This window comes from Lathamus discolor, chromosome 6 (assembly GCF_037157495.1).
Source record: "Lathamus discolor isolate bLatDis1 chromosome 6, bLatDis1.hap1, whole genome shotgun sequence".
In the NCBI taxonomy this organism is placed as follows: domain Eukaryota; kingdom Metazoa; phylum Chordata; class Aves; order Psittaciformes; family Psittacidae; genus Lathamus; species Lathamus discolor.
Window position 1 is genome coordinate 83,954,687 of NC_088889.1, and position 21,853 is coordinate 83,976,539.

Here is a 21,853-nt window from a genome sequence, read left to right on the forward strand (position 1 = left end):
GAAATCTCTGAAATGTGGACATGTTGCAGCTATTGTTTTGCTCTCGTCTTTGTCTTAAACAGGTTGCGTTAAACTACAACTTTGCTGCTGTGAATAGAGCTTCTTAACATGAAACTCACTGGGATTGTCTGCGTCCACGGGTACTATGGAGCAGTTTCAACATGGAGGAGAAATTGCTACATGTTGTCTCCTAATAGCAGACAGCATTTCACTTAGGGCAAACATACTGAGTGGAGCAGCAGCACCCTGGCACCAAGCCTCTAACTCCAAAGTGAATGGATACGCTGGAGTACTGAATGAAAACAGGATGAGAGCAGTGGTGACAGGAGGCGGAGGCTATGTTGGATGCAAGCTGGGATGTACTCTTGCCAGCCGAGGAGCTTCTGTTGTCCTGTATGACATACAAAAGCCTATCTGGGAAATCCCCAGTGGAGTAGTGTTTATCCAGGTATGATCAACCACATTTCCATAACAGTCAAAGTTAGTTCATTTGCCTTTTCCATAATGTCTTAATGGTTTTCCCAGAACCCAAATACCCAATTGCAAATAACTGCAAATTTCAATAACCCCTTTAATTGTGTGAATATCCCACATGATTTTTGGTCAACTGATTTTAGTGTATGTGAAATAAGCAAAGCAATGAAACTGGTAATGTGTAGCACAAAGTACTCCACCTCCTGACTCTGAAGCATTGCCCTTAGTTCTTAGTTTAAGCACTTGTAGAATGACCACAAGTGGAAGATTATAAGGCTTAATAAATGTTTTTAAACTTTCATAGAACTCAACTCCTTTGAGTTCTATGAAAGAAATGTATAATTATCAGCAAGAACTGAAATGGGCCTGGGATGTACAATAAGTACAATTACACATGCGCATTCCCTCTGTGTATGACAAACACTAACCTGCAGCTTTGATTTCAAGTCCAAATATCTTTTCTTATGTATTACAGGCAGATGTCAGGGACTATGATGCCCTATTTGCAGCCTTTGAAGGGGCTGACTGTGTGTTTCATGTAGCCTCATATGGAATGTCAGGAAGAGAGCAAGTAAGTCCAAACAGGTTTGGGGTTTTTATTTCTGTGTGACTGCCCACACTGAGGATGAGAGACTTGATGCTGTAACACTGCATGTTAGATTTCATCTTCTCAGGTTATCCTGAGAGCCTGAATCCATATTGTGCTGTTTTGGTAAATTGGTCAGTGCAAACTGGTGTGCCAGCTGCCAGCAGCCTGCTTACAGGACTGTCTTCCTAGTTGTTGAAATCATTTCCTCCCCCCTAGAGGCTCCATCAGCACCCTGGGAGGGTTTTTTGAGTTGGAAATGGCATTGAAGAGCTCTGAAATAGCGTGAAGACAAAAGGAAAGACAGGCGAGGCTGGTTCCCTCCAAAACCCTAAAGCTGCCACATGGAACTCCTAGGTGTAATGTCACAATGTGTAAATGCACAATTTCTTTACTTTCCTAGTTGCACAGAGAAGAGATTGAAACTGTAAATATCCATGGAACAAGATTTGTCATCAATGGTATGTATCTAACTTTGCCACTGGGTGTTAGTATAGCACATCAAAATACTGCAGCGCTTAGAAAAAGCCAATTGGCTTTTTTTGGCCCATGCTATTCTTTATCAAATACTTCACATTTTTGGCAGAAAATGAGGAAAAATGTCATGGGGATGGGGAGGTTATGCTTGATGCTTTGATGGGGTGTGATAGGAGAGCCACCACCCTGTAGTTTAACTAGTTCAGCTTTTCGTAACAGCGCTTGCCCTCATGTCAGAATCTGTATCCATGTAAGGAGTTAACTACTGCCATGTGTATTTTGTAGCAGTAAACCTCCTTGCTCTCTAGCAGCTTGTGCACAGGATGTGGGCAGCCCTTGCAGTGGGTGGACTCCAGCCACCTGCCTGGCTGGAGCTGAAGCCCGTCTCAGTGGGCTGGCAGCAGCCCTCCCTGAGGCACGATGTTGGCTTACAGCATCCAAATGGGGATGTGCCAGATCATAAAGCACTTGGTTCTACTTCCCTGGCAGGGTTCAAGGCCAGGTTGGATGGGACTTTGAGCAACCTGGTCTAACGCAAGGTGTCCCTGACTGCGGCAGGGGGGTGGAACTAGATGATCTTTAAGGTCCCTTCCAACTTTAATCATTCTACACTGATGTCTTCCCTTTAAATATGCATCACATTTTAAATAACACAATCATAAAATGGAAGGATTTTCCCTTTTAAGATCTGTCAGTTTCTCAAAAAAAGGTCATGCAAACTTTTTTCCACATTGTTTAATTTTCCACTAAACTAATTTACCTACACACTAATGCAGCCTGCAAGCAAAGGAACATCGCTAGATTGGTATACACCAGTACAGTAAATGTGGTGTTCGGAGGGCTACCTGTTGAAGATGGTGATGAGGAAACTGTGCCATATTTTCCAACTGAAAAGGTATTTTGGATGTATTGGGTTTTTTAAGTTTCCTCTTCATTTACTTTCTTGTTTCTGAAGAAGCCTGGAGTTTTCATGACCATGTTTTGCCTGATGCCAGAATCCAGGCACAAGAAAGAAGAAAGAAAACTCCTGACACTGCCTGTGGATTGACACATCACAGCCTTGACACACCAGTTTTACGGACATTGCAGTATATATTTCTTTGTTTCCTATCAAGGCCTTAATTTTGGAAAATAACTCATGCAGTGTCCCGTTACCATTAATGAAATTCCACCTTGACATGGGGATTGTGTTATATGGCTTGGTGCCTCTTTAGCCATTGGTTATTTATATTATTTTTCTGTTTCTCCCGTATTGAACATGATGTATATTCAATGTAGGGCTAATATGGAAAACCAGACTGTTTTTATATTTTCATTGAAAACGAGAAAGTACTTTTGGATGCTCTGCAGACACAGTTGGTTTTTGCGTCCCGGCTCTCTCCATCAAGTACTTCACAGTCTTTCAAGAAGTAGAGATGGATAGAGAAAATGTTGAATAGTATTTTCAGTAATATATAAAATAATATCTTCTCTGGGACACTGCCACAAGAGGCAACAACAGGGTAATTCAGACCAATCATAATGTCTTCAAAACTTGGCTTTTGACTTTTCCGTTACCTGAAAAGAAATCCAGATTACAAAGTAGTGATCGGTTACATTCTTGGCAGCATTCAAAGCATACATATATTAATTGCTTCTCAAATGTGCTGAAATTAACTGGATTTGCATAAACAAAAATGCTTGCTTACCTTAGCAATATGAATGTATTTTATCCTAAACTAATACCCCATAGCTTCTGTATTTTGAGCTATTTGTTGCCATCTGCTAAGTAAAAACTAGTGGGGAGGAGATGTCCCTCTGCCCTGTCATTTCAAGAACAGATAAAAACATATTTGCTTTTTCTCTGTAGCATGTTGATCATTATTCCAGAACCAAATCAATTGCAGAACAAATGGTACTAGCAGCTAATGGAACTCCGCTGGCAGGTACTTTTGTCTTAGCATGAATTCATAGTAGAACTTACTCCTCCTCCTCTTGTTCTTCACTAACATCCTGTATCCTGTATCAATACTTAGTGGACAAGACTGTCCAGCAAATACGAAATTAAGTTACCTACCCCTCTCACAAACTGAAATATTTTCACTTAAAAATCACTTTTAATTGGTTTTAAGTTCACACAGTGTCCCTAAAAGGTTTTAGCATGGTAGCAATGAGTTCAGTACATTAACTGACAAGATTAAGACAGCTATAAATTAAACAAGAATGAGTGTTTAATGTCACTGTATTATGCACCATCAGCAAAACATGAATGCTGATTAAACTGTTATCCCCCTCCTCCCGGAGTTATATATAAGAATCTGAGGAAGCCACCTGATACTGCAGCCTGGAATTATTTATTAGTGCTTCCCAAAGTTTTCCGTGTTGAGGAAGCCAGTTATACGCTTGAATACTTAAGTTCTCCTGTGAGATACTATAACTGCCAGTGCAAAACAAATTAATGTAAAGTGCAACATGATTCTATGCGACCAAGTGATACTAAGCTAAATTTAGCTGTAGACAACTTAGAGACTCTCTTCACATGACACTTGCAGAGGGCTATAAAGTCATTGATGAGCATTCCATCCCAATGGAATAATTTTGTTTAAAAAATAAAGTGGGTTGGTTTTTTTCCCCCTTATTTCCTCAGTAGCTCTTCACATCAAAGACTATTAATTTTAGGAGCAATACTCAAGTTATGCATTTGTCAATGAAATTAGAACCAGTCAGTGTTCCAAATATCCCATTTTGATCCTGTGCCGTAGCAGGACTGAGTATGTTGAATGTTTCCAACGACTATGAAGAACAGTTCTTGGTAGATGATGAACCAGCCAACTGATACACTTGGGCAGCGATGGGATTTTTAGGACTGTCCTTACTTTCTCCCACTGAAATTATCAAAAGCTTCTGCAGCAGCTTTAGTGGGAGGTGGCTGTGCCTACTCTTCAGAGAACCTTTCACCTCTACCTTGTATTCCTACCAAGTCACTGTCTCCCATCAGGAATTCTGTATGAAATTAGTTAGTTTCATTCCACTTTCCTACCAACAACTTGCTCACTGCAGCAAACTCATCATCATAGTTGGCATGTTCATTCACTGCTGGGGCAGAGACAAAGGAATGGTTAGAAAGAGGTTTTGAAATTTCTGGTAATTCCTAGGAATCAAAGTGTGCTGTCAGGACTTCTCTGAAGCTTATCTTGCTGGTTTGCATGTTCTGATTCTGCCAACTTCATATCAAGTACTAACGCAACACCTTTTGGTATGTATTATTTTTTAAGATGGTGAAATTAATTTATTTCAAAGCAAGTTCTGCACAGTTCATGCAAAGATATAACTTAGTCATGTGAAAGTCGCTTAAGAATGGTCTTATCAATTCTTCTAGGAGGTGGAATACTCTATACATGTGCTCTTCGCCCACCAGGAATCTATGGACCAGAAGAGCAAAGACACTTGCCAAGGCTAGCAGTATGTATTTAAATCCTTTAATCAGTAGAGTTTTCTATGATCTACAGCAGCACCTCTTATTTGTGTTATAAATTGACTGAACTTATTGGGCAGCAACTCACCAGTTCAGTTACCTGCTGCGGATACTGCAGCTTTTGTTTATTTTTTCTGTAAAGAATGTATAATACATTAAAAAAGCCTTTTTTTTTTACACAAACACAGGTAAATCCAGCTTTATAATTTAATGTCTACTGTAATTGTAAGATTGAGGCCAATCTATGAGATTACAAATGTCTGTTTACATGCAACTTACACCAAATGGTTTATAATATTCATGAAAACAGATACTGAAAAATATCTTCTTTCCAGTCTCAACTATTAACAGCTTTCACTATCCAATGGAACAAGTTAAGCATTCAAAAGCACCTTCTGGTACTGAAGGGCAAACAGTGGAGGTGCTCACGTTCTACTCTTTTTCATTTGCTCTCTTTTAAATTGTAGGACTGGCAGAGTGTTCAGAATGTGACCTCTGTGGAATTCTATGAGTTGGTTATTTTAAAGGCATCAGTATGATACAAAGTTATGCACAGCTTTTAGGAAAGAACAGATTCAAGCTTATCACGTAATATATATATTTTATTTATATACAAAATATACTTTATAGTCTTCTAAATAAAAGAAATTTTGAAAAAGGCAAATGTCATTTTAGTTAAACCTGAAATATTTGCTTTTGTAAATTTCTTGTCAATATTTTAAGCCTACTTGTTATGAGCCCATTTTAAGGCATTATGCAACTGTCTCATCTTGGAGTTTCTAAAGTGTATCTGTCGAAGGAAAACTGTGACACTGAGCACCACCTTCCATTATTTCCCAGCCAAAGTGATTTGTTAAATTTGATCCAATTTTGTGAACACTTCTGATCCATCCAGAACTTGTTCTTACCTTCCCACACAATATTTTATTTCTCTTTAGAACAGACCTGTTTTTTTTTGTAAATTCAGGAGATGATATGTTCTTTGGTCCTTCTTCATGGGCTGTATTTTTAGACCTCTTTGCACTTCTCTTGATTCTTTCTAATCAATTAGTGGGGGAGGTTTAGAGTAGAGACAAACCTACATTTAGCTGGACAAGAAAGTGCACTATATCTCATTTTAAAACCTATTTTGCTTTGGTTTCATGTTTGTTTATGTCTACAGAAGAATATAAAGAGAGGGCTACTTAACTTCAAGTTTGGGGATCCTTCTTCTAAAATGAACTGGGTGCATGCAGAGAATCTCATACAAGCTCAAATTCTAGCTGCTGATGCTCTCACTGCTGGAAAGAACTACATTGCTGTAAGTGAACAATAAGAGCATCATAGTTTTCGTTTGACAGCCCCTGTATCCTATGCTGGAGTAACTGCTGTAGTAGCAGAAATTAGTTTATCTTATTGTCCTTTAGCTTATGTTGTTGTATGCGGGTTTAGTTGAAATGTGCTATGAACAGTGTGAGACCTGGCAGCATGGGCTGTGCAGTGTGTTAAGAGTTGGAATATTCTGTTCTGTGAGAGTATCTCCATCTTTGCATTTTTGTAATACAGTACTTGCCATTTCTAGAAAATGAGCAAAGAATCTTTGCTGTGTTGGAAATGAAACTGGAAGTTCAGGTGGATTTATACCCCATTCCCCTGTATATAGAACGAGACTTAATGTTTTGAACTATGATAATCAGACATTTGTAATAATTTACACCACGTTAATTGCATAAACCACTCACCCACCCACTTCACTGCACACATCAGTGCAACTGATTGAAATGCCTATAGTTTGTTGACTTGTATGTACAACCATACATATCTTATATTTCTGTACATAAGGAGTGAGATAAAGAAGTCAATACATATGCAGTGTGATTTTTACTAACTTGTCTCTTCTCTACCTCTAACAGAGTGGCCAGGCATATTTCATTAATGATGGTGAAAACTTCAACATTTTTGAATGGTTAACTCCACTTGTACGTGCAATATACACTTTATCTCCAAATATGTTGATTTCTCTGCCTGTATACAACTCCAGCTCTTGTGTGCAGGTCATATCTGGTGTGTTTGCTTTGTGTGTAAGAAAGAGTCCCATTCTGAACGGGGTTTTAATGCCTACTTGTGGCTCACTGTGATTAGGGTTTTAACAAAGCCTACTGAAAATACTACATTAAAGCAACTGCCTTCTCTGAGACGAAAGGACCACCTAAACCAGCATCCTCTTTTGAGTTGCCATTATCTTCAGTTCTGGGGCACACATCTCTTAAGAGTGGCAATTTTGGGTGGACATAAAATATAAATCCTAATCTGCAATATCCATTCTTTTCAAAAGATCATGTTATTGTTAATGATGGGCTCAAACCTGTAAGTATGTCACAATGTTGAATTAGGTATCAGCATACCATGACATTTCAATCAATTATTATTAGCTTCTTCCCCCTTTTTTTAAGACTGCCACTTGAAAAATGACAGTGTCTGTGCATGTGGCATTAAACTGAAATCCCCAACAAATGAAAACTCAAGTAGTAACAGCAATGATGAATTTTTCTGTTTTATCAGTAAATATGGCCACAAATATTTTCTGTGCTGGAACTTTAAAACTTGAGGGTTTTGACTTTTTTCACTGTTCTTAAAATCTCTTGCAGTTTGAAAGATTAGGCTGCAGTGCACCGTGGATACGTATTCCTACTTCCTTAGTTTATGCATCAGGTAACAACATTTTCTCAACATTAGTCTTTTCTGTCCACACTACCCCTGTTTGTAAGTGTAATAAAATGTTGGGTTTTCTTAATTTGGCCACAATTCTCATTTTCATGTGTAAAAATACTACGCTGTGGGCTCATCTAGTGTGCAGCAGTTAGGGGTGAAGCTCAGCTCCGTGCAGTGTGTTGAAACCAGAATGAGCTGTTATTTAAGCCCCACAAAACCAGGTGCAGGACTTAACAGACGTGTAACTTTGTGGAGTTGATGGTATAAATATAACAGTTAAACGTAAAAATCGTGACCTTGTGAAATACACTGAAGAGTGTCTGCTTTGCTGCTTCAGGAAGTTTCTTGTTCTTCTGTGTCCTGTGCTCCCTCCAGAATCAACCCCCACGTGCAGCCAAGATAGAATCCAACTCTGAGTATTTTATTGTTACCACATTTTTTATGAAGCCTCATGATCATTTCAGTGGAGCTGTCACCAAGCCTCCAACCCCTTTTCATACACGCACCCTCATTCAGGCTGGGCAAAGTACTAAGATATCCAACCCCTTGTGAGCAAGTAGCCCCACTGATGTTAGTACTGGTGCCCCGAGCTCTTGGGTATGTGATAGTCCTTCACTATCATATGCAGCGCAAGACAGGCCATAATCATAACTGCATAGCAATTTACTATTCTTATCTCAAGTAGAAATCTTTTGTTTTGCAGCCTTGGTAATGGAATACCTTTATCTGCTGCTGAAACCCTGTGTTGAACTGTCCCCACTGCTGACCAGAAATGAGGTGAAGTCTCTGTAAACTCTGCTTAATTCTCACAGGACACTTACATACATGCTCATGCTGAGGTACAATTTAAGATTAAGCCAGTAGAAAGCAAAATCCACCCAGCAGTACATTCACCCTCCAGTGTCCAGGGCAAATGTATGCATCATGTATGTTTTAGGCAATACAGTATGCTCTTTACCATGAAAGAGAAGAACTTATGTTTACTATCTGGGAGAGGCTGCTTCAGTTCTTCCTTATGAGGCCCAATATCCTGTATGGCTGTGGCTGGTCAGTTGGGCCCAAATTACTGAAGATACTTATGCACCTCAGAGATGGCTTTTAGCTGCCTCCATAGTTACATAGTGGATGCTTTCAAGAGCAGAAGATTCTGCTTTGCAGCTTTTATTGTCAATCTGGGCTTTTGAGATTGTCCTGTTGTGAACCATTTTAAAATGATGTGACACGTGTCAACAGGACACTGATATAATGTTGGGGAAAGTCATTTTACATTTCCTTTAACTCTGTCTTTGCTGTCATTTATGGACTTTGTTCCAATTTCCTGTGTATTCATCTCTTTGTACATTGACTCTTTTTGCCTTGTAGGTACTCAACATTTCTACAACTCACACGTTTCGGATAGACAAGGCGCGGACTCAGCTGGGGTACAGCCCAGAGAAGTTCACGTTTGCTGATTCCGTGGACCATTACCTTAAAACCAGACCAGAAGCCCAGAATCATCACATTTTCTTCAAAGTTTTGCTTTCTTTACTTGTTAGTTTAAGCTTGATCTTCTTTTCTTTGCGGTTGGATGGCCTTTCAGTTTTGCATTTTTTTAAAGAAACTCAACACTGACTTGCACAAACTGCATGAACTCGCTTCCCACATTGTTCTGAACTGCACAAGTTACTGGCCCCAATGCAATAAACAGGCAGTTATTTTCAGATTTAAACCCAGTAACAAGTAGTTGTTCTTGAGAAATTAAACTACAGTGAACAATTACAGCCAAGTCACTGAAACACACTGGAGTCAAGACTGTTGCCCCTGTTTATTTCACACCAAACCCCCTCAACTTTCCAAGTTGATTGCTGAAGTGAAGCAGAACCTGCGGGAAGAACAAGAGCTACAGTCAGCCTACAGTGCTTCAGTAGTGAAGAAACAGCTAAAATAAGGAGAAAGACTGACCACGGCTGCTGCCATGGCTCGCTACCTTGGGGAATTATGAACAAGCAAAGGGACTGACAGAACAGTTTACTGTAAATACCAGCCGTACAGAGAGTTCAGTGTGAAGTTCCTTTGTGAATTAGCTGTACCACTGCATATGAGGACAAATAAAGGTGTACTTGAACCCTTGCTGAAGTGAGCCCTGTGCCTCTGTGAACACAGACTGCTCCACAACTGCTCACTGCTTACTCAGGGGTGCAAAACACCGGTGGCAACACCTCCCTGCAGCTGGAGGCCTGGCAGGCTCATGCAGGTATAGTTTTGCATGAGTCACCCCTCTATGTCCTGTAGTCATTGAGGACAACAATAAAGTTTAGTTGCGTATCAGCCCAACTTCAGGTACAACTGTGTTTTTGCACCTGATTTCTAAAGCAGTTGTACAACAGCAAATCCCTGCACTAGCTAAAGTGACCAGCGTGCTTTTGGAGTTAGTGTTCAGCTGAAACGGGCCTAAACTACAGGCAATCTGAAGGCGCAGATCCCATCATCCACCACTCCTGCTGCTGATTTACCACGAATTACACTCCACCTGCAACCTGTTCCAGCCTGTGTCATGGCGGGGGGCAATCAGGAGCATAATGTGAGCAGAGATAGCTTTGGGAGAGGAGACAGCAGTGGGGATATGGCACAAGTAAGAGGAATCAAGGTCTGGATGTGGACTTGAGAGCTCCGGAGAAGGTGAGCGCGCCCGGAGCTCACCTCTGTGCAGGGCAGGCCGCAGAGGGCAGCACCGCCCTGCGGCTTGCGGGTGCAGTTACCCGAACAGAGCACGGGACGGCAGAGCTGCCCAAATGGGTATTTGATTGTATTTGTACACCAGCAGGCCCGCCCGGATCAGAACACGCAGCACCCCGCACGTACGTAACTTGCTACACTTCGATTTCGAGCCGCCTGACAGGAAACCCCCCACGTCCCCCATCCCGAGCGGCCGCGGGCGCCGTGCCCGGCTCGGGAAGGCCGTGCCGCGCCAGACCGGATCGGGACACCCTCGCTCGGGCGGCGAAAAGGAGCCGCAGCCGCGGTGGGACAAAACAAGCTTGGCAGCGGTGGGATTCGAACCCACGCCATCGAAATGACTGGAGCCTAAATCCAGCGCCTTAGACCACTCGGCCACGCTACCGCCTGGCTGCTCAGCCGCCCGCCAGGCCTCTTTCAGGGGGCGGCGCCGGCGCTCTCCCCACCCACCGGCACACACCGGCACACACCGCCCCGCTGCCCGCGGTACCGCAGCGGCCCCGGCGCAGCCGGCACGGCAGACCCGCGCCCGGGAAGCGCAGCCGTGCGACAGGGCGCGGGCTCCCCGCTCCGCGGCGGCGGCTCCAAGCCCGGGCTGCCGCGGGCACCGCCGCCGCCCTTAGCCCGCCCCACGCCCCGCCCCCGCCCCTGCTCCACGCGGCCGACAGGTGGCGCCGCTGCCAGGCGCCCGGCGCAGGCTTAAACGTGACCTGGGCGCCGGCCTCGCGCCGCCGGCGCACGGCGGACCGTGGCTCGCTCGGTGCCCGGTTACCCCCGGCGCTCTTCTCCTCTGTACGGGGCCGTTGGGCCGCGCCTCACCCGCGTTGTCCGTGGCAGGCACAGGCCAGAGCGCCCCGGCAAGGCGCTGCCCCGTGGCCTGTTTCCACAGCAGCGCGGGCGGAGCGCCAGCTTGTGCTCAGGACGGCTTTGCCCCGCGGCGCAATGGGTGGCCGTGCCGTGGCCAGGCAGGGGCCAGGGCAGCCCCTTAACGTTACCACAAGAGTGGGTCTGCACACGCCTCCGTGGCAGGAAGAGAGTCCAGCCACCCCCAGCCCCACAAACAGGAGCCCCCCTGCCTTCTCCCCCAGCTTCCCTCAGTGGGTACTGTAGCCTCCCGGCCCACCACCGCCAGAGTGCTGCCGCCCTGGCACCACGGCGTGCCTTCAGCTGAAGCATTCCCACTCCGAAGGGGACGGCCCTTTGGGGTGCGGCTCAGCATGGTGCTGCAGAGGTCAGTACCAAACCAGCTGTGGTCAGGGCTGCTCACACGTCGCTCTCCGTCCTGCCGTGTTGGTGCCGTGCCTGGCCGCTGCTGCTCAGCTCACCACGGTGTAGGCAGGGGCTTGTCCTGTGAAGGAGCTGGGTTTGGCAACCAGAGCCAGATTCCAGCTGCCCCTGGTGAGCAGAAAGATGAATTCCCTTATTCTGGAAGGCCTGCAGGAGGAATCTGTGTAACTACTGTGGACAGAGCTAAAAACTATCAGTGCTAATGTTGTGCGATTACAATAATACATAGAAATTATGTCTGCCATTGCTTTTCTTCCTGTAGGAAGTCCTGCACTGGTGCTCCAGGAAGTTCTATGCAGGTATATTGTATGCACCTACCACCGTGGGGTTTGCAGATAATGAAATTTGCTGTGTAAGAAGGGACTGTCACAGGAGTATGTAGGCACAAATTGTCAGATGATTGATTCACAGGCAATCTTTAATCTGGATTTTCAATGGAAGTTCAGTGTTGTCAGGGGCATGCTTTCCTTTTTCCTTTCAAAACCAACAGTTCCCTAGGACAACAGTTTCTAGACAGAACCTCATTTAACACAAGCATACTGGAACTTTGCAAGCTTCAGTGCTCTTGGAAAATACATATATGAATTGCTGAGCAGACTAAACGGAAGAATGACATACTGCACTTGCAGGTCACCAATTTCCTAAGTTGCAATTTTTAATTTATTTTTCAGTTTTTTTCAGACAAAAAATAACAGTGACTCAAACTCAAGCATTAAGGATATAATAGGTAACATCTAAACAGGAAACTAAAACTGGAAGATGCAGTGCATCTGGGCTCACATCTAATTTTAGTATTAGATGCTTTCAATATTAGATCATTTTAATATTAGATGAAACCTTTAGTATTTCATCCAACACTGTTTCATCATCACTGGTTGTTCTTTTAAGAAAATGTTATAGAGAAGCCCCAGGCTTAAACTTGAAAATGAGTACACCCTTGCATCAGGGTGCCAAAGCTGGCTTATTTAAAAGCATGAGAAGTATGTAGCTTGAGATGGTATAATATATGTTGTTAATGTAGCAGAACCCTCCCCATGAGGAAATACAGCATGATACAGTCATCCTTTTAATCCAAAATAGTGCTGTGTGTTTGCATGAGTTTAAAGCCAGTTTCTCTTGTGACTGTTCAGTTGTGCTCGTGTATCACATGTACTCCACCGTTAATCAGTAACCTAAGATAGCAGATGGTGATGTTATTTTTTTAACCATTATCAACACATTTTCATGCAGTGGGAACCAGGCATCTGGCTTCCACCCGGCCTTCAGAATTCATTGATGAGCCTGCCCTCTTCCCAGGCCCTGGGCTGCTACTTTTCCCAGGATGCTCAGCTGGGCTGCCCGCAGAACGGAAAATGGAGAGACTCATATCCTGGTGCTGATGGGGCAACAGCACTTAGTTTTCAATAGCTGTTAATAATCCACAAACATTGTAAATGTGTTTAATTAGAGCTTAAACTCTGCAGGAATTCCAGGCTACCCAGAAATGTCCCTGTGGGAGGCAGCATTAAATGAGGGTTCAATCATGTCTCCGCTTTACATTCTCACACAAGGGCTTGCACCCTCAGCACAGTGCTGGGAATTGCTGCCAGAATTACAGGCACCCTCCAGTCGCAGGCAGTGTTCCTGTGCAGACGTGCTGCTCCCTCCAGTCCCCCAGCTGAGATGATTTATCTATGTAAGTAATGGTGGTGGCAGGTGGGTGCTGCTGGCAGGGACTCAGAGCATCTGTTCTGGGTGGTTTTAATTAAATACTGGTAATCCTCCTCCTGCAGATGATCCCAGCACTGGCATTGCAGCAGCGTTTCTGTGCTGTCTCCCTCTTTGGAGCACAGGGATTGTACGTTCTTGTCTGTGATGCTGCAAGAGATAACTCGTCCGTCATGAAGGATGTACTCACATCATCCAGTCTCCGTTTTGTAACCCCTGCTTAGGGCAGAAGGCACTAATGAAGGTTATTTACATGAGTAAGAGATTTAACAACAGTAAAAGTGGCAAACTTTTTCCAGGCTGCCACATAATACAGTTAAGCCAGAACCTATTTACATTCATTTCCATGTAACTCATGAAAGGATAAGGAGTTTTGTTTAAATTTTCCACAGTCTAGCTTGAGGGAAGGCTAAACATGGGCATTTTCGACCCAGAAAGCCAGCATTTTAGGAAAAATGAGAATGTGGTCTTTTGAACTTCAAATCTGGTGCACGATTCTACCATTTCTCATGGGGCAATCATAGAACAGTTAGGGTTGGAAAGGACCTCAAGATCATCCAGTTCCAACCCCCCTGCCATGGGCAGGGGCACCTCACACTAAACCATGGCACCCAAGGCTCTGTCCAACCTGGCCTTGAACACTGCCAGGGATGGAGCACTCACAACCTCCCTGGGCAACCCATTCCAGTGCCTCACCACCCTAACAGGAAAGAATTTCCTCCTTATATCCAATCTAAACTTCCCCTGTTTAAGTTTGAACCCGTTACCCCTTGTCCTGTCGAATTATGGTGAAAAAGCCAACCTGAAACGCACACAGCCCCCCCCGGAGTCTCCGTGGTCACTGCCCACGTCTGCTCCGCCTCCGCGCAGGGCCGGTGCTGTGCAGTGCTCGGCCGCGGGCAATGCCCCTTTGAGCTCCAAACCCAGCGGAAATGGAAACTAAAAGTAAACTCGGGCACGGCTCCTGCGAGCAGCTCCCTGGACACCGGGCTTCGCTTGGCGTTCTGGGTGCTGCTGCCTCTGCCCCGGGGCTTCCTTCTCCCGCACACCAAACTGTGCTAATCGGGGGGGTTCGCCTCAGATTTTAATCGATTTTCTCCCAGGAATAGCGCCTGTGCGGCTACGAGCGGCTCCTGAGGCGAGGGGGTGGCTCCGCTTCCCGCTTCGCTCCCCCTCACAGGGCGGCCCCTCTTTCTGTCTCTCCTCCCCTCACAGGGCGGCCCCGGTGCCCGCCTCCTTTCCTCTCCCTTACCGTGCCCGGGCTGGCTGCTCGCGCGCTCGCCGTGAGCAGGGCGGCTGCGGCGGCTGTAGCGGGAGCGCCCGGCAGCGCCGGGGCGGTGGGTCCGGGCTGCGATCACCCGGTAGGTGCCTTCGCGGTGCGGGGCCGGCGCTGGCGGGGGGTCGGGCCCGCGGGAGCCGTCGCCAGGCTGCTCCCAGTGTGGAGGGCGAGTGCGAAATGTGCGGGTTTGATTACAGAAATGAGCAGCCTGGAGGTTACGGGCTGCAAAAGGACGGCGGCCAAGCCCTGAGCTTGTGCAGTGCCCTAAAAATAACCTGGTATGTTTGTATTGGGCAACACCCCTGCGCTTACGCCTGGAGATAGCAGTTTTATCCATGTGTGTGTCCGGGACAGTGGGAAAACTCGGTGATAGTCAGTTGTTCCGTGTGGAAGTAACACGGCCTTTAATGGAAAAGGGAGGATATTCTAAAGTTAAATTGAAAGTACGTTTTCTGTACACGGTATTCTCGTGTTTTGGCTGCCATCGATGTAGTATTGGTGTGTTGGCAGAAGCGTGGACTTGATTCGTAAGGGCCGTTTCTGTGCTTTAAGTGCTCACAACTCTAAAAGCCGTTTGTGTGTTTGAAGCCTCAGTGTGTTTCCTCGTACAGCGTTTTGAGTCTCAATGCTTTGTGCTCTGAGCTGGCGCAGATGGACTCTCCCATTCCTGTCATGAATTTCGCATCGCTGCTCTCGCAGCACTGGGGCTAAATGCAGTGTGTTATCCCAGCTGTGCTCGCAGGCAAACTGGATGTGATTTGTGCCATCATGCTTGCAGCAGTGACATGCTGAGAGGGAACTGAAGTAAAGGCTTCTCATTAGAAGATCTGTACTTGGTAAGCCCAAGTTTGTGTGTCGAAGGAAGGCAGTGAGTTGAGACATCTCTGTGTTTTTAATCTTGTTTCTTATCGCAGCTCTTACCCTGACTCACTAAACCTGTTTTCCTGCCAGTGCTTGGAGCAGATGAGAGCAGTTTACAAGAGTCAGTTTGGTGTTTGGAAACCACAAGCAGTTCTGTAACATGCTGCAGGACTTTACCATGGCTAGTGGGGTTGTTATGGACCGTGTAATGTAGCTTTGTGTCAGTAGTTCATAAAGATTATAACAATACTTTGTAAGGTGCACAGCCCAAATAGTTACTTAGGTTAAAATTTAGACCTGTATTTTAAAGGAATATTAATCTGAAAAGCACTTTCTTGGAAGAAAAATCTGCCTGTTACAGGTATCCTGCTAGATGGCTTTAGCTGATGTGGTGTTCAACCAAAAGGGATGTGGTATTATACTGGGGAGAACTGGCTCATTCTTGCTTTAATGCTTCTGTACAAGAGACAGGACTTCTTCTTAGAGCAGTTCCCCTGTCTTGTGGTGAAGAGGCGCAGAGGGTAATGTCTGAGCTGAAACAGCTGCTAAGAAGTAGCTGGAGATGCTCTGGTTATCCCTTCTTTTGTTGGCTAGAGCATTTGTATCGCTTGTCTCTTAGGGAGGAATTAAGGCAGGTTTCGATGCTGAGGCAGCTGTGGGGCCTTGCTCAAGGGTCCCACCAAACTCAGCAGGGTTTTGTAGCAGTAGACACCCTACAAGAAACAAGATGTGTTTTAGCAGCTCTGTGATGTGAATTTCCCCCTCTGTTTATCTATGTTTGCATTGGCACTGTGCTGGGCAACACAGTGGGTTGTCCTTACAACTCATCTGCCCCTCCTGGTGATGTGGTTCTTGGATATAAAGGCAAGAGAAAGAAAAATATTGGAAAACTCCCAAAATTGATGAAGACTTGAGCAGATTTAGTAAGTGACAGTATTTTAAAGTATCTTCATTTTTAATCACATAATACAAGGTTGATTAAAAGAAAAGGAATGACTTTTCAAAGTGGGTTGGAGAAGGTAGTTTAAGTTACAGGTTGTATGTGATAATGCGGTATTGCAGGCTAGGTTCAGTGCAGTTCCTCTTTGCTGCTAAACCCTTGGAAAGCTTCTGTAATAGATATTAAAGATTAAGAGATTAAAACATAGCAGCAATAATAACAGGAATTCCTAGATGGTACAGCTTTATGCCATAATGCAAAAGCAGAGATTATAAGCCTTGGCATGAAGCTAGGGCATTTTAATAGGACTTTTATGAAATAAACTGTGAGGTTTAGTGCAGTGTTTGTGTACGTTAAAGTTTGGTTGTCAGATTCTGATTTAAAGAGGATGGTTTTTAGTAAAAACTCTTCCAAAGTAAACACAAGTCCTTTAAAAGAAGTATGGTTACAAGAAAAACTGAGAGCTCTATAAACATGGTTAGCCTTACAGACAGATTTGTGTGGTGATGTTCCATTTACACATCAAGTCAGAAATCATGAATGTTTGCAATCACTGCTGCATAAATCTGCATTCCTCCTGCTGCTGCTTCTCAGAGTGCCTTGGACCTGGTGGACCTGCTTGTGTGTGTGTGACTGCAGTAGTGGAAATGAGTGCAGGATGCCAGTTGTGGTTAAGGAAGCTACAGTATATCCTGGAGTTAGTCCCGTACTTGAACATCGTTTTACACCTGCTGTTTTTAAGTAGAAGTTAATGTTCTCAAGTACTTGTTAGACTCTAGTAAGATAATCACAGTAAAAATGGTAGTGCAGCTGAGAATCCTTTCCCCTTCCAGTTGTGCACTACTCCCTCTTTCCAGAAATAGCAGCTCTTGTGTGGTCTTTGCTAGAAGAGCTGATTATATGAACACTCCAAAGCCGCTTCAGTGCAAAATCGGATGAGTTGGCTCAGACTTCCTCCAGCAGTGGTTTACTGTAGTTGATGCTGCCTGATGTAGGAGTTCTGGCATTACCCGTGTTACTTGCTGAGCTGTGGGAATGCCGCCTCTGTCAGAAAGGCAGTAACCAGCAGCATAATGTTGCTGGTGAAAGGTGCCATACATTAAGGCACTGCTTCTGTGGTGACTATCTTCTCAGTAGCTGTGGTGTAAGTCTGCAGCTGTGAATACTGCTCTAGGAGTGCATTTATCTGGTACTGTTCCATGGACAAAGAAGGTTCAGTATGCACTGGATTGAAGAATAACAGTGAAGCAAAGCTGAAAACCTTGTTTTATGGTTGTCTTTTTAGGCTAGTTGTGTAAAAAGCTCAGATTTAGCTGGTTGGCTGAGGTTGCTATAGAACTACGCAATTGGTGGAACACTTTGAAGTTAAGTTGCTTTAAATTGCACAGCCAGCATTAGGGCCAAATCTTGAAATTCTACCTAGTCCTGTTTTGTAGGTGCAGGTATCTTCAAAGTATGTAGACTTACATCTCTTCCAAGGGCTTGGATCATTCCTACATCTCATTTTTCTAGCTTGTGAAACAGCTGATACTTCCATTAGATGGATGTTGGAAGGAAGGGTAATATATAATACTGAGAACAAATTAACAAATTAAGTGCAATATTCTGTAAGCTCAAATCTTTGCTTTTAGGGCTCCAGGACCAAAAGGATTTTAAGCCATAAGTTGTGTGAAACAAATCAAGGCTTGCTGCTTTGTGTGGTCTATTTCTACCCTCTAAATAAGAACAAAACAGGCAGACCTGACATCAATACACTCATAGGACCCATCACAGCCAAAACTCACTGTGGCAGACTTACCAGCAAGTATTTGTTTACACTGAGCTAAATCAGCCTGAAGATTTGGACGATTACTTTGCATTCATCTAACCCCTTCCTGTTTTTCGTGCAGCAGAGCAACGTAAATAGTCAAAATTAAAATGAAGAGAAAATATTTCTATTAATTTGAGTGGTCCTAGAAGTTTGTGTTGCTGTTTTCTGGTTGCTTTATGTAAAACACCTGTAAGCTCTGGTAGTGGTTTAAGAGCCATGATGTGGGTTGTAGATCTGCTTTATTATTTTTAAGGAGAAGAAAGTACAGTAAAATCAAGAAGTAGCCCAGTCCTTTGTGTGTCTGCCCCTTTCCAGTCTTCCTGTGTGTGAGTCTACGCTGGCTTTTTGTTCTAATCAGAAAAGCACTTCTGAATTAAGTCTCCTGATCATCTCAGCTCATTGCACCTTGTTTCGTATTGAAAAGCAGTCTCAGTGCTTGCAAACTGAAATCCTTGTGCATGAAACTTAACTGGAGAACACAGCATAGCCACTGATAGTATCCACTCCCTGAGACCTGACTAGAGTTAGTCTGAAGTAAATCCTTAAGAGAAGGATATTGCAACCTAAACACAGCTGTCCTCTGCAGACCTGTTCTCTGTTCACTGCAGTGCTTGTGGTGATGCCCACTAGGCTCTTGTCCAGGAGTTGGTTTCTCCTGGTGGGTTTTAATGAATCAGGTTGTTCATTGCTGTCAGCTTGGTTGTGATCAGATTTACTGATTGACGTTAGCATTGAATAAAAATGCAATGGGAAACAGCAGAGTGACATGGAAAGCTCCAAGCAGGATATGGTCATAGGGGAATCAGTTGTATGTTGTGGTACTCCCAATAGAAGAAACTATCAACAAAAGTATATGGCAGAAAGGTCATTTCAGCTCAGTCTGTGTTCTCTTTAGTGTGGTCTGAGCTTTTGATGCAATTGGGTATTAAAGTCATTACAGAAAGTCATTAGATTTGGCAAAGACAGGTGTTAAGGACTTCAGGAAATGACTCTGAAATCCAGAGTTAGTGCAGTTAATGAAAATAGGATTTCAGAAAAGATGAACTATCAGCAATTAGAAGAACATGTGAGTAGGGATGGGATACTGTTCCGTGGAGGTTTCTTTGCTCTTTGAAGCAGCTGATGTCACATGAACCATGGACCTGCTCCGCTGCGGCTGTTGTTAGGGTCTTGACTGAGGTAGAGTTAATTTTCTTCCTCCTGGCTGCTGCCGTGCTGTGGTTTTGGATTTTGTATGAGAATAATGTTGATAACAAACCGATGTTTTAGTTGTTGCTAAGTAATAAAACATTTCTCAGTGTTCCCATGCTCTGACAGTGAGGAGGTGCACGAGAAGCTGGGAGGGAGCACAGCCAGGACAACGGATCCAGACTCGCCAAAGGGGTATTCCAATACTCCATATTATAGAAGGGCAAGCTCAGGGTATAAACTGTGGGGTTGGCTGCAGGGTGATGGAGTGGTGATTGCTGCTTGGGGACGGGCTGGAGATCAGTCAGTGGGTGGTGCGCATTGCCTGTCTGTCTTGGGTTTTATTCCTCTCTCTTTTTGTTGCCTCCCTTTCCATTACAATTATATTATTATTTTATTCTAATTATTAAACTGTTCTTATCTCAACCCATGGGTTTTACCTTTTTTCTGATTCTCCTCCTGTCCCTCTGTGTTTGGGGTAGGTGAGTGGCTGCGTGGTCCTTAGTTACCAGCTGGAGTTAAACCATGACACTGTTCATATTTTCCTTGATAGCTAGAAACCTGGTGGTGTGGAAAGGGAGCCTGAGATACAGAGAAGCACTTCATGATTCAGCTGTCTTATAACACATACCTATCGCAGCAGTTGGGCTGTGCAGTATCTGTGCTCTGCCTCCCGAAACCTGGTGTCACTGGTTTGGAAAAACTATGGTACAATGGGAGGCTTTGCAGACCTGCAGTTTTGGTACCCATATGAAACTTCCCATATTGTTCACTTCTAATGTTGTTTAATGTGTTAGAAGGCCTCAGTGAAGTATTTACTGAGAGTGTCACCTTCTAAGCTTAGAAATAGTTGAGCAGATTTTAATGAAAATCCTTGACCTGTCTGCCTCACACTTGTGTTTACTTTCAGTTTGCTTAGTTTATATTGGAGCTAGGACCCAGGAGAAGCCAAACCCTATGTATTCTGTTCTCTTAGGATCCAGGAAGCTACTACAAAGTTGAAATAATCAGTGACAAAATAAAGCTTTCTAGCCCCTTTCTGAACGAACTATTAACCAGGGAGAGTAAGCTCTTTGCTTAAAGTGAACACAAATCCGCTATATTTGGCGCTGGAATAGCATTGTTCAGATTGCACAAGGCTGGTCCAAACAATTCCTTCACAGAGAGTAAAACACAGAAGGACTGAGGTACTTGTTACACATACCTCCTCTTGCCTCTGAGGTCCGCTAGTGAGTGACTGGGGCAGGCCTCTTTTCTTGGCTTTTTTTGTACTTTGTCTCTCCAAGGACATCCTGGGTAGCCTCTGTAGTGTACTGCACATTCAGCAGCACGCTTTCCACTGTGGACTGTTGGCTATATGTGAGCTAAAAGCTAATTTAAATCTCGGCAGTTGTGGGACAATTTTCTATGTTGTCTTAGTGATAACTCTTGGCTCATCTGGCTGTTAATTTATATGCAATGTCCTTGAGAAGACTTATCCTGAAAAAATTTGAAAACCTGACTGTGGTTTGAGGTAAAACCCCTTCAGGTTTCTAAGACCAGTGTTGTGAAACTCAGAATTTTAGGTAAGGAAGAATAAAAACATTCAGAGGAGGACGTGTTGCAAGCCAGAGGCAATAAGTGGTGTTTGCAGTCTTCAGATATCATAGTTCTGTACTTGGTTATCTTTTTCTCAGTCCTGTAGCAAGTTGAAAAGTGAATGCCTTCTGGATAGCCAGATTTAGCACTGAGGTGTTCAAAACCACATGTGGGTACTTGGGGATCACTTTTATGGAGCCATATGCAAATGATTTTTTTTCTGCCAACAGTTTTCTGACATCAGTTTCATGCATCATTTGTTCTTTTAATAACAACCTTTTTGTTGTTTTTCTCTCCCACCCAGCTTCTTCCCTTCATTTGCATGTGCGTTGGAATGGTGGTTGTTTTAATCATTGCAGGAGTTAAACCGACCTCCCACAAACATGGCAGACGAGGACCTTATTTTTCGTATGGAAGGGATTGATAATGCCAGATCAACTACAGCCAACTCTGGGAATTATCTTGATGCTGATAGTGATGATGAAGACAATTATTTTATCTGCCCGATAACTGATGATCCAGTTTCTAACAAGTCTGCCAGTATCAAGGTTGACAATTATTATAGCAACTTAGCAAAAACTGAACAGTACAGTTCAAGCTCTTCTCCTAGAAACTCATTTAGCTTTAAGGTAAGTGTTTGCTTCAGCTTTCAAGAAGGTTTTGGTTTTACTTAGTTGGCATGAGAGATTCTCTTAACTGCTTCATCTCTTGCAACTAACACTTTTCAATGAAAAAATAATCTGTTTTTTCCAGACTTGCAGTTAATTCCATTAAGCCAATGACACTGCCATTGAATTGCTTACTGT

The 21,853-nt window shown here is 43.9% G+C and overlaps 2 protein-coding genes, 1 long non-coding RNA gene and 1 other non-coding gene across 6 annotated transcripts in view; 2 read left to right on the forward strand and 2 right to left on the reverse strand.

The window, feature by feature from the left end:
* Window positions 1-108: 108 nt before the first annotated feature.
* LOC136017510 (putative short-chain dehydrogenase/reductase family 42E member 2) lies at window positions 109-9,761 on the forward strand. Its single transcript, XM_065685826.1, is given in 12 exon segments — window positions 109-227; window positions 229-448; window positions 950-1,045; window positions 1,464-1,521; window positions 2,314-2,432; window positions 3,387-3,462; window positions 4,896-4,978; window positions 6,154-6,291; window positions 6,884-6,949; window positions 7,619-7,682; window positions 8,386-8,459; window positions 9,045-9,761. Coding segments are annotated over 12 exon segments (1,362 nt in total). The 3' UTR covers window positions 9,294-9,761.
* Window positions 9,762-10,700: 939 nt separating this feature from the next.
* Window positions 10,701-10,782, reverse strand: TRNAL-UAG (transfer RNA leucine (anticodon UAG)). The gene has a single exon. It is a non-coding gene; the product is annotated as a tRNA-Leu (tRNA).
* A 1,302-nt stretch (window positions 10,783-12,084) lies between these two features.
* LOC136016704 (uncharacterized) lies at window positions 12,085-14,922 on the reverse strand. Its single transcript, XR_010613673.1, has 2 exons — window positions 14,644-14,922; window positions 12,085-13,607 (listed from the first exon to the last, which is right to left on the reverse strand). It is a non-coding gene; the product is annotated as an uncharacterized LOC136016704 (long non-coding RNA).
* Window positions 14,338-21,853, forward strand: part of EEF2K (eukaryotic elongation factor 2 kinase) — a 32,093-nt gene continuing 24,577 nt past the window's right edge. The window contains exons 1-2 of one of the 3 annotated variants that reach the window (XM_065684322.1): window positions 14,338-14,752; window positions 21,407-21,676. In XM_065684322.1, coding sequence (XP_065540394.1) covers window positions 21,431-21,676 — 246 coding nt within the window. In that variant the 5' untranslated portion in view covers window positions 14,338-14,752; window positions 21,407-21,430. Of the gene's footprint in view, window positions 14,753-21,351; window positions 21,677-21,853 lie in introns of all 3 variants that reach the window. The other 2 variants (XM_065684321.1, XM_065684323.1) reach the window with 2 other exon arrangements.